The sequence below is a fragment of the Pangasianodon hypophthalmus genome, chromosome 2 (genome assembly GCF_027358585.1).
Source record: "Pangasianodon hypophthalmus isolate fPanHyp1 chromosome 2, fPanHyp1.pri, whole genome shotgun sequence".
Taxonomy (NCBI): Eukaryota; Metazoa; Chordata; class Actinopteri; order Siluriformes; family Pangasiidae; genus Pangasianodon; species Pangasianodon hypophthalmus.
This window is the reverse complement of record NC_069711.1, coordinates 9126031-9138610: the sequence shown is the minus strand read 5'-3', so window position 1 is coordinate 9138610 and position 12580 is coordinate 9126031. Positions and strand designations below refer to the sequence as shown.

Below are 12580 nucleotides of genomic sequence, written 5' to 3'. Positions count from 1 at the left end.
GGGTGATTGGGAGTGGTCAGGGTGTCTGTAAGGGTGATTGGGAGTGGTCAGGGTGACTGTGAGACTGGTTGGGAGTGGTCAGGGTGTCTGTGAGATTGGGCAGGAGTGGTCCGGGTGTCTGTAAGAGTGAGTGGGAGTGGTCAGGGTGACTGTGAGATTGATTGGGAGTGGTCAGGGTGTCTGTAAGGGTGATTGGGAGTGGTCAGGGTGTCTGTGAGATTGGTTGGGAGTGGTCAGGGTGTCTGTGAGATTGGGCAGGAGTGGTCCGGGTGTCTGTAAGAGTGAGTGGGAGTGGTCAGGGTGTCTGTGAGATTGATTGGGAGTGGTCAGGGTGTCTGTGAGCTCGGGTGGGAGTGATCAGGATGTCTGTAACAGTGAGTGGGAGTGGTCAGGGTGTCTGTAAGATTGAGTGGGAGTGGTCAGGGCATCTGTGAGATTGAGTGGGAGTGAAATGCAGTGCAGTTGTTGTGTGTTTTCTGCGCAACCTAGTACAAGAAATCAGGATAAACACACTGACTTGCAGTGTCTAAGACAGTAGTCAGCACAACGGTTTTATCCAGAGGACCAGAGTCAGAACACACACACACACACACACACACACACACACTGCAGGTCATTGCCCTCTCAAGCAACATTCTGCTGCCAGACAAGTGCTATTAATAGCAAACTCACCCATCCTCTACCAACTCTCACTCTCTCTCTGTCGCACACACACAAAACATCTTGCAGCTCTGGTTTATTTCTTATTTCTCTTATTTCTCTCTTGTCTCGTTCATCCCTTCTATCATAATCACATTTGCTGTCTCTTTCTTTCCTACTCTCTTCCCTCTCTTCCTCCATCATTTTCCTTTTTTATCCCTTCCCTCATAATCTTCTGTTTTGTTCTCTGCCCTATTTCTTTTCCTCTCTCATTCCTGTCTTTCCTCATCAGTCCCTTCCTGTTTTTCTTTTTCCTCTCTCTTTTCTCAACTGTCCACACCTATTTTCCTGTGACTCTCTTGCTGTCTCTATTCCTCTGCCTCCTCTCTTTCTCTCTCTCTCTCTCTCTCCCTCTCTCCCTCTCTCATGCATTTAGCTAATGGGATAAAAAAATTGTGAAAGAGGATATAGACTATGCCTTTCCTTGTCTAGGGAGGCAGGTGTTGGTGTGTGTGTGTGTGTGAGAGAGAGAGAGAGAGAGAGAGAGTGTGTGTGTCATGGAAGTCTCAAGAATGCCTTTTATTTCTCCACATCTCTATCTTCTGTTGTCCATCTGTTTTACTCTCATCTCACTCTCTTCTTCTCCCTCTTCCTGTCTTTCTCATGCTTGTCTCTTTCTCTCTCATGTGCTCCATTTTTCTCTATCTTCAGAGAGGGCTGATTAGAGTGATAGTGTGTGTGTGTGTGTGTGTGTGTGTGTGTGTGTGTGTGGTGTGGATCATTCAATAGATTTGTGAGAGTTGCAGATTTCTGAGGGTTCATCCAGCCATTACGATGATCTCAGTGCCGGCTGTCATCACAGCAACTGAGAGTTGCTGTGTTAGCCTTGGCAGCTTGAAGAGGAGCTGGAACCAGGCCAAAATGAAAACAGAAAGCGGGAGATGGGGTGAGAAAGATAGAGAGATAGAAAGAGAGAGAAAGGGGGGAATGAAAGAGAGTGGGGTGCAGACATAATAAAAGAAGTGACACACAGATCCCACACTTAGGCATCTAGCGCTCCATTGCCCTTGAGAGCCTGTCGTCATTGGGGACATGAAGAAGACATGAGCGGAGGAGAGAGGGAGGAGAAGAGATACAGGCTGCCTGCAGAGATCAGACAGCAGGGAGTCTCAGTGTGTGACTGTGGTGGCATTAGACGAGATGGATATGCTGCTCTCAACCTCTGTTTAAACTTCATTACACAATACACATTACTCCTCTCAATAGAGTTAAGTAGCATGGCAGTTGTGTGCTATATTTAGAGATCAGATTCCAAACACAGAGTCTGATGCCAAAATGACACTCTGGAATCAGGGAGAAAAAAGGAAGTTCTTGTTGCTTCACTTGGACATTTTAAGCTAATTACTGCAGAAATCATGTCAAGGACATTTCAGAGGCAAGAGAGAATGTCGGCTGGTGTTTTCTGGAACATTCTACAATCTTTCTCACTCGCCCATATCTCAACAATACCTGGATAATGGGTATGGTTTCATTTTCAGGTCTTTGAGATCAGGTCTTTCTAATCACATTAGGTTGTACTACTTAGAGTAATTTAAATTTTATTGCAATAATGTGTTCAAATTAAACCACATATTGACGCATATGAGCATTATCAGGAATGGTGCAGGCTTTTGGCAGAGAAAACGCTATTTGTCTGGTTCTGTTAGCAGAAGTTAATTGGAATTATTTAATATTGTATAAAAAAACAAAATTACATAGCGAAATGTCATCCATGATGAAATTGCAGTAATTTCAGAAAGCTTTATGGGCTTATATATTTCTTCCTTAACCACAAGCAGTTTGTAAAGCATCCTCTCTATGTCTAATCGCTAATCTATTTAACAATAATGAATCTCTCAAAATCGCACCAACTGACAAACAACATAAACGACAGATTGACATTTCTGTCGCCTAAGTGTGGCCTAAGGACAGGGTCATTATTTCATTACCATGATTTTCCATTAGCAAGCACGGAACATGAGGGGAAATAAAACACAATTTGTATATTTGTACCAGACTTTTGCAAAAGGAAGATCATTCAGAAATTGAATTGGAGTAGAAATAGATTCAAACAGGCTTCAAATTTATATTTATGCTTATTTCGCAATGTTACAATGTCTATATATGTTCTCTGTTTTTTTTTTTCCAGGCGAGTGCAATAGAGTACTACGACTCCAAGGCTGAATCTGATTACGTAAGTGGCATTTCTGTTTTGCATTTTGAGAATTTTTTTTTTTAATTTCCTCATGCTAATTTATGTGAAATGTGAAAAACTTGCAGGATGTAAAGACAATGCAGTCTGAACTCTCACAATAGGTGGACTGTTCTTCTCTCACAAATTGGAAACCTTAATCCTGCAACATATCTCTAATGGTTTTAATGGCAGTCTGGGACTCTCTGTGGTACTATGCTTTGTAGGCCTACAAACAGGCAAACAGATAGTCAACAGGCAAAACAAGAGCCTACACACAGCAAACACCAACGTACACCAACGGGGAAATTGGCAAGACCTTGCAAAGATAACATGGGCTAATACTCAGGTGATGGCGACTTCTGTTGGCGAGGAGGTGTAATGTCCCAGGCTGGTGTGATAGAACCCCCTGGTCATGAAGCCTTTGGTTACTGGCAGATGAGTACAGGCGAAACGTGGTCCTGGCAATGGTTCAAGTAACCCAGCTAAGTGTCAGGATATCCAAACAGTGGGATTGGCAAGACTTCACAAAGATACAATGCATCTGTTAGCTTTATATACTCTTCTACTAGGAAGTAACCTGGACATGGTGAGCCAGAAGCTAAGCTAATAGTCAGTTGAGGGTGACCTCTTTTGGCAAAGAGGTGTAATGTCATGTGCCAATAGTAATATATTTGGCGTACTGACGCAGTTACTTAGTGATGGCATTTCTTTTCTGTACATGAAAGGTCACAGCCCCTTTCTCCCAATACAGCCAGTGCTGATTGATTTATCATTGCCAAGAAAGGCACTGATTCCAGGAGTCAGCCAACCACAAAATGCAGGACATGACTGAAGGTGAGAGAGAGTGGTAAAGGGAGGCAGAGGGAGTGAAGGAGGAATCATAAATCAAAGAGCGATTTTTTTGTTGCAGGGCAGGCATATGATTAATGGCTGGCTACTTTAGGGGCTGTCCGCATCCCTAATTGGAGGACATCACTCATCATTAAAGAGGCCAAGGGGACACCCCCCTGACACACCCTTTTGAACCCTGTCTTGCCCCCTACTGGCCTGAGAAACATGGGGCTGTAGGGCACAAAGTTAATTCCCTCACACAAATGTGTACTACACACACACACACACACACAGCTTTGGCTTACTTTGAGGAAATCTCTTCAACTTAAAAAAAACTACAAGCAGGCTAACAGCGATTCACTTACTCTTTCTAAAACCACTCACACATCCCCCAGCCAGGTACTTTCTGTTAATGTCTGAGCTTTATTAAAGTGTCTTTTTGTTCAAGGCACCAATAATATTTTTAAGTCCCTGCATTTTTTCCCGATGTTGAATAATAAATTGCTTGATGGTTCCAAAAAAATTGAAAAAAAAAATAGTAAAAGCACCTAAAATTTTACCGTCATCAAGAAATCCAGACTCCAGACTATGAATATGAAAATAGAAAAGCACTCTGTGGATCATATTCAGAGTTGGCGACTTAAAGTGAAAAAGTGAAAAATTTACATCAATATTTATGCAGGGAATGTTCCTTGTATTCAGAGACGGGTTACACACATTGTGAGTGCCCCATTTAGATGATTAGAATTGCCTGTGTGTAGTTCACACCTCTGTGGTTGCCAGAGCTTTCTGAAGTAGAAACGTCCAAAAAATAAACCTAAAAAAATAATGGATAGAAAATACAGACTTAAAAAGCAGATTGTGCGGACAACAAGTCTAGTTACTAAATATACTAAATCAAGGTCTTGAAATTGTAATATGTGATGCTGGCTATTTTATCACACATTTAATTGACTATTTTGATTTCTCAAATTAATATAATACCAAATTTTGGTTCATTTGATGAGCTCTCCTGTAAAGAAAACATTATCACAGTTTGAAGGATAAGCTGACTCAGCACTCATCTGCTACATTTCTTACTTTAAGTAATTGTTGTTCATAATTTTATTATAAGCAATGTTTCCGATTAAGAAAAAAAATTAAAAACTTTAAACTTTAAAAATGATCATAGTAACTAAGTAATAGTGTCATAATTATATGTGTGTCATATTTACGTGTTTGCCCTCAAGTGGCATTCCACAGTTATAATATAGTGTATTTACAAAGCCTAAAACAAAAATTTCAGCATGACGTTGTCACAGACAGTGATAATGCGCAAGAAAATGGGCTTAAATTCAAGGTCAGATTTATGTATAACTGAGACTCCTATATTTTAGGCAAACTTTGCGCTGTGCATAGAGCTACTGCGCTGCTCTCTGAGTGGCACTTAAGTATGTAGTTATGGCTGAGGCTTGAATACTGATATGCTCAGTTTTGCTCTTTAACTCACTACATGCGAGTAACTGAACTCTAAATACAGCCCTATATGCGCCTGGCCCCTTCTTTTGCGAACTGGTGTATTTGCTTATTGACTCCATTTACATTACTGAAAGAGTCATTCCCCCACTTTTTTCTGATAAATCTCTTTTGCTGGAAATTCATGTCCATTTTCTGCAGTTTATCTAACCATCTATCAACGGTGTAAGAACTAATAGTGAATTCCAGCCCAGGATACAAGAATAATCAAACTTGGCTGCAATACCTTATCCTCAGAGTCATCCTAGTTTGTAATGACATAAGATCCATTTTGATGAACATGAGGTCCCTACTTCTTCCCAGTATGAGGTCAACTCTTTTCATTCCTTTCTGTACTGTTTGTGAGTCCCTCCTGCCTGCGTACACAGCTCCAGTAGTCTGTTCCCTCTTTCAGTTGTCTGTATAAAGCCTGTACTTTTCATCCCTCCAGTCCTACCACTCCATAATTGGCTAGTCTAATGAGAATGCATGGACAGATGTTGAGTTTTTCCAAAAGCATCTCGAGGTATTCTGAGATTGATGGCTCGCATGTTGCTTCAAGCGTGGAGATGTGCTAGAGTTATATGTTGGCTTTTCTTTGCCATTTAAATGGTGGATGATTGCTGTTTTTTATACCTGACGGTTACAATCATATAGCCGGAAAAAATGATGCGCAATAACGGAGGAGGTTAATAAGAGAGCATAGGAATATTTCACGGTGGTGTTATTAAGTTCCCTATAATCAAAACATGGATGAAGACCTCTTCCTTTCTTCTCCACCAACAAACCTGTAGCAACAGAAGACTTAATGTAGACCAAGTGTAGTCTTACGTAGCCTTACATTCAACTGGGAATGAGGGATCAGGTCCAGACCTTGGAGATATGGAACCATCAACTACCTCAATAGCATAATCATATAGATGGTGTGGGGGAAGGCCTTGCTCTTACTAAAGAACTCTGGTTGTTACAATGGACAGGGATCTCTAAAGGTTCCTGGTCTGATGGGCTCTCCGCAGAAACAAATGATGGCATTCAAGAGTCTGGCCAGGAAGCAATGTCTAATTTGTTCCAGCAGATATGGTGGTTATGATTACAGAGCCAGAGGAGACCCAAAATAATGGGCTAATGTGAGGGCTTGATTGAATGAAATTCCTTGCAAATCCAGAGTCAATTAGGGCTGGAGCAGGGAGACTTTCTGCAGTGCAGAACCACAATCAGCTGGAACGTAGAACAACTGGAACGTAGATATGTAACTCTCACAGATCCTGCTTACCATGTTCGTGTTTGAATGAATCCTGGATGAATGAATTGACCTGCCTCTGCTTTAGCGTTTCTCAGAGGAGGTTTTTCAGTCAGAATATGGATTATTCAGGCAAGTTTATTAAAGAGTCCTAACAAGCCAGTGTTAAGCCTGTTTGGTGACTAAATCTGATTTTAGACCCCTTCTGTAAGCCGTGGCGAGAGCTGCTTACAGCCACTACTGGCAGCCAGGGTGCTAAAATCCAACCAACATGTTTTTAGCAGCTGAACATGACCCTTGAGATAGTGACAAAAGACTTTCACTGCTAGCCTAGCCTTTCCCAAGGGTAATCAAGAACAGTTTAAAAAAAAAAAAGCCTGATAAAAAAATTCATAATATCTCCAGATGGCATTGGCTCAGTCTTGTGTCCTCCCAGTAAATGGAGAAATGATAAAGATAATACAATCAGAGACAGAACATGGGGGCTTTGTAAAAGCGTTAAAATGAAAATCCTTTGTGTCAAGATGGGTCAGCATTGTATTTCTCCAGGAGAGGAAAAAGGAGTTGGTTAATGGTCCAATGAACCTCCTCCTGGGTGAGGTAGGAAAGATGTGTAGTAGGTTCTGGAACAGTGGGAGCAAGGGAAATGAGCTGCTGCATCTGGTTGCAAGCTCCTCTACTGAGGCTCGAAGGGTCTGTGGTAAGCAAAAGAGTAATCTAAAAGCAAAGCAAAAAGTCAAAACCATGAAACCAGAACTAACCAGAATGACTGAGCAAAAGGGGCAAAAAAAGAAGAAGAAATCCAGAACAGCCAGGGCAAAGACCATACACAGGAAACCAAACTGACAAGCAGACAATACAGGCAATACTTGTAGGTGAAGAGTATGCACAATACTTAGTGCAGAAGACGTGTATATACACTCACAGCCAGTTTATTAAGAGCATAGTACTAATGGGTAGGACCACCCTTAATTCTTTATGACATGGATTCCACAAAGTGTTGGAAACTTTCCTTCGAGATTTTGGTCTATTTTAACATAATTAATGCAGATTTCTCAGCTTCTTCCTGAGAAATTCATCCTGCAAATCTCCCAGTTTACCACCCAAAGGCACTGTATTGGATTCAGATCTGGTGATTGGGGAGGCCACTGAGTTTGCTACAGTTGTACTTTGTGACATGGCGCATTATCACCCTGGAAATAGTCATTATTAGTTGGGTAAATTGTGGCCAAAAAGGGATACAGATGGTCAGTAACAATATTCAGATAGACTGTGGCATTCATGATGCTCAGTTGGTATTAAGGGGCCCAATATGTGCTAAGAAATTATTTCCCACATCATTACACCACCAGCCTGGCCTGTTGACACAAGGCAGTTTGGATCCATGGATTCATGCTGTTGATGCCAAATTCTGACCCTACCATCTGCAAGTCTTAGCAGAAATCAAGATCCATCAGACCAGGTGATATGTTTCCAGTCTTCAACTGTCCAGTTTTGGTGAGCCCATGCCCACTGTAGTCTCAGATTCCTGTTCTTGGCTGACAGAAGTGGAACTCGATTTGGTCTTCTGTTGTAGTCCATCCACCTCAGAGGGTTCAGAGATGCATTTATGCTCGATGGTTTTAAGGAGTGGTTATTTAAGTTACTGTAGCCTTCCTGTCAGCTCACATCGGTCTGGCCATTCTTCTCTGACAACCTTCTTCAACAAGGCATTTCTGTCTGCAGAACTGCCAGTTACTGGAAGGTTTTTTGTTTTGTTTTGTTTTCTCAGACGTTTCTGAAATATTCAGACCAGCCTGTCTGGCACCAACAACAATGCCATGGAAAAAGTTACTGAGATTGCAGGCTTCCCACCATTCTGATGTTTGATGTGAATATTAACTGAAGCTCTTGACTTGAATCTGTATTATTTTATGCATTTCACTGCTGCTACATGATAGGCTGATTGGATAATTGCATGAATTAGTGAGTATACAGCAATTTGAAAGCACACAAACCTGAACAGGGATGACAGGATGAGACCATGGGAGCGGGTGTGGCTAGAGGCTGAGGATTCTGGGAGTTGGAGTAGCTGGTGGATGGAGCAGTTATGAGAAAGGGGGTTAATATATATTCTCATGAAATATATTACATCCACGTGAGTCAATGACTTGTCTTTCTACTGTATGTGGAGAAAATCTGAAAAATCCCAAACAGTAATTTAGAACCCAGAAATAACTATGATTAAAGTGCTTCTTTTTCCATTCATTCTGCAGTTAAACACAAGGATTTTATTTTGTTTTCATTTTCTGCCCCTTAGCGGTGACATTGACATTATGTAAAAATCTATGGAGGCAGATAAATGTGCAGATGCATAACTATAAACAAGGCCTCATTCACACCTCTTTCACACATTGCTGAGGCAATTCTGGGGTCTAAATGCTGGGATTTACACTTGTATGACTACAAGCCCAACTGTAGAATACAGATACCTCAACACCTCATAAATATTTCCCCAAATTATAAACTAAATTGGCCTTGGGAGAATACCTTGGCAATACAGCAAGTCAAACATATCGTACAAAGTACAGCAATTTTCTCAAACAAACCCTGATATGTGATATGTGTATGTACACAGTCCTAAACCAGCAAGAGAAAATTTAATTGGAAAACAAAAAAGTCCTCATTACTTCCAAATCAAAGGATTTCTTTATAAATCCAGATGGTAAAATGACTTCACCTGTAATTGATTAGTTTGTCAGTGGCCCAAGAGCACAATGTTATTTACGCTAAACCACCAACATCTGCTTTCTGGAGGGCGTTGCACCAGAATAAATGACAGAGAAATAACTAATGGCTCAGCAACATCAAGCCGACATCAGCATGAGTCTATGTTTTTAATTGTTTTTAAATGTCTTTTTTTTTAAAAAAAAAAACCTCTATAAATTAATGGCATGAAGGTTATGAATGAAGGTAATGAATGAAGGTTATTTTTGGACACATGGTGATTTTCCGACATCACCCTTAAACAGTGCATGGTAATGATTCGGGATCATAATTGTATTGATTTGTACTGTACGATCTGTAAATTACACACACTGATTACATTCCTACAAAGAATGGCTGTAATTCAAGTCTCTTCTGGAAGTCTTCTTAAACTTGAGATTTTTGCATTGCAAAAACATCAAATATATCTAATCACTTGAGCATCTCCCTTGCTTGTTCATACACACACACACACACACACAGTATAACAGTATAACAAACACCATATGGACTTGGTGTAGTGACTAGACAGTAGAAATCATTATGTGTAGACTGCTGAGCCAAAAGACTCGGATCATTTGTCATGAAACCATTAAATACAGAGCTAATAATCACACAACCAGCATGCATGTACTTATGGTACATGTTCTGTCACTTTGAGTGGGACGTCGCCATGGCCCATTTGTGTCAAAACCAGGTCGCTTTATTTAAGGTTGCTTAAAGCTTTTTTTTTTTTTTTAGATTCTGATCTAATAAAACCTTGACTAGATTTGTAGTTTTATTATAGTCGAGTGAATTATGAGTACCCACTTATATAGGCTTATATATGCAGAACTTTGGATTAAAAGCACTATATTAAAATGGCTTATATTTATGCATAAAATTGTAACGATAAAATAAAATAGTGATAAAGGCAAGGAACAGTAACCATTGAAATCTAATCTGTAATGCTCATAAGGGTGTCAGTGGTACTGTCAAGGTCAAGAAAGAGTAAACATAAACCTTGTACCAAAATGTACCTGATAGAAAACTATTTTTTACAATGTCACTGATGTTGGGCAAGAAAGCCTCGTTCACAGTCGCCGTTCCAATTCATTCCAAAGGTATAAAAGGGGTTGAGGTCAGGGCTCTTTGCAGGCTACTCGAATTCTTCCAAACCAGTCTTGGCAAATTCTGTGTTCATGGAGCTCACTCTGTGCACACGGGGCATGGTCATGCTGGAACAGCTTTAGGCTCGGACACTTAGTTCCAGTGAAGAGAAATTGTAATGCTACAGCATACAGTCATTCACTCCACATATGAAGGCAATGGTCAGGTCTCCATATACTTTTAAGAATATAGTGTATACTTTGTCAGGCAGTTTAACTTTTTTGGCTAAGAGTACAGAACATGCAGCAAAGCCTCGTCCCAAATCCTCCATCCACACACACACCTTTAGTGGGCATGATGGGAGCATGTAAGTGATGTTTGTGATTTAGGTACACACCTGAAAGGTAAAAACAGGACTGAAAGAGTCTTCAAAATGTCATTCTTGGCCCCTGCAACCTTTAATTAAACCTGGAAAACGAGGAGATAAAATTAACAAATTGGGTAATGAATCGAGCAAAACAGGTGGTGTATGGCTGGAGAAAATGAACCAATCAGTCTTTCCTGTGTGGATTTTTAGCTCCTAATTAGAAGCTGCCTTGGTTAATTATGATTGGGCTCTACTATAAGGGGTGGGGGGATGAATGCTCTCGACGGGATGACAGTCAGGCTGAAAAATAAACAAATAAAGGACACTTAGCCAGTCTTATCGAGAACAGAGGACATTTTGAAGCCAATCAGCTTTATTGTTTCTAAAATAGCTGTAAATGTGGTCAAATCATGTGCCAAGAGGCAAATTTTTATCAATTTTCAGTTGCTATTCAGTGCAGTGACGAGGTTATACGTTGGCTATAACTGATTCAGAGAACATTTGTGTTTAAATCAGTGTAAACATCTGTGTGATAGACAGCGTCAAGGCTTTTACCTCAGACAGGAGTGAGGCGCTGCAGATCGAGGCAGTTTTAATGTGGCTCAGCGATATTGATTGGTGGGATTTACAGCTGAGCGAGCGGAAAAGCCTGAGTTGATAGTGCAGCTAAGTGGATTCAGCCTGCTGAAACAGTAAAGCGCAGACGTTCTGTCTGAGTAACTGCTAAGTGCAGGTGAAAATGCTGGCTTCTGTTGCTCAAAATCATATTTACGTGAAAGCACAAAATTCATTTGTTGCATCATGTATATAGCATGCTAAGAATCCAAGTTAATGTAAAATATTAATACATAATGACTAGCTAGGTTCTATAATTCTGTGTAATTGGATTCACACTGGCAAAACATATACTGATATAATCTTTTCTGGCTCTATTTCTGGTGTGTGTGAGTGTGTCTATGTGTGTCTATCACATTATGAGGTATCAACGGAACCCTCTCTCTGTTCATCTGAACAGCAGCTTGTAATTGCATTTTAATAGACAATTAAAGACAGGCCATAAATCAATTCTCACACTGGGCAAGAGGTTTGAATTTGATTTTGGAAAAAAACAAACAGTTTTTATCATGTCAAATGCAATTAACCTATGCCTCTCTATCACTGCGTGGGGCATCTCTCTCTGCCTTAGAGTGTGAGCGAGTGTATACACTTGTGAAAAGAGGGATTAGGGTTAGCAGGTCATTTATTAACAAGAACAATTTTGTCGATTATTTATGAGACTATGAAGCACTGTGTTTTCTATAGATGAATTCTGCGTTCTATCAAAGGAAGACAGAATAAAGCATCTATTAGTTCATATTATTTATATGCAAGCCATATTGATTCACAGGTTATACACTGATGTATGTATTTAGAGAGAAATGGAGTGTGTCTGTGTGTGTGTGTGTGTGTGTGTGTGAGAGAGAGAGAGAGAGAGAGAGTTATTGCATGCTTGCCAGGTTCTTTGTGTTTATCTGAAAACTGAGGAGAAATGGCTGAATGTATAAACCATAGCAGGGGAAATGTACGAATATAGATGCTTTTTAGGCATTTCAGTTTATCAAGAATGAGTGGAAAATATCACATTAATGCCAAAACCTTTTCTCCCCATACAGCTTGTATGCTGCATCCTGGCCTATTCAACATTTACTAAGCCTTTATTTCCTTTAATGCATAATAAACACATACACACTTGAGAGAGAGGGAGAAAGGGAGAGGCAGAACAGAACAGAGCACTGCACACTTAACCTTTTTCATATTATACACTATATGGCCAAAAGTATGTGCGCACCTGACTGACACACCAATATGTGTGCCTCCTTCTCCAAATTGTTGCCGCAAGGTTGGAAGGACACAACTGTCTATAATGTCTTTGAATGCTGCAGCATTAAGAATTCCCATTTAC

At 40.4% G+C, this 12580-nt stretch overlaps 1 protein-coding gene across 2 annotated transcripts in view; it reads left to right on the top strand.

The window, feature by feature from the left end:
* The window catches only part of cacna2d2a (calcium channel, voltage-dependent, alpha 2/delta subunit 2a), a 223336-nt gene that overhangs the window by 127398 nt on the left and 83358 nt on the right, over positions 1-12580 (top strand). For both annotated transcript variants that reach the window (XM_034300325.2, XM_034300328.2), the window contains one exon: positions 2828-2872. In XM_034300325.2, coding sequence (XP_034156216.1) covers positions 2828-2872 — 45 coding nt within the window. The remainder of the gene's footprint in view (positions 1-2827; positions 2873-12580) is intronic.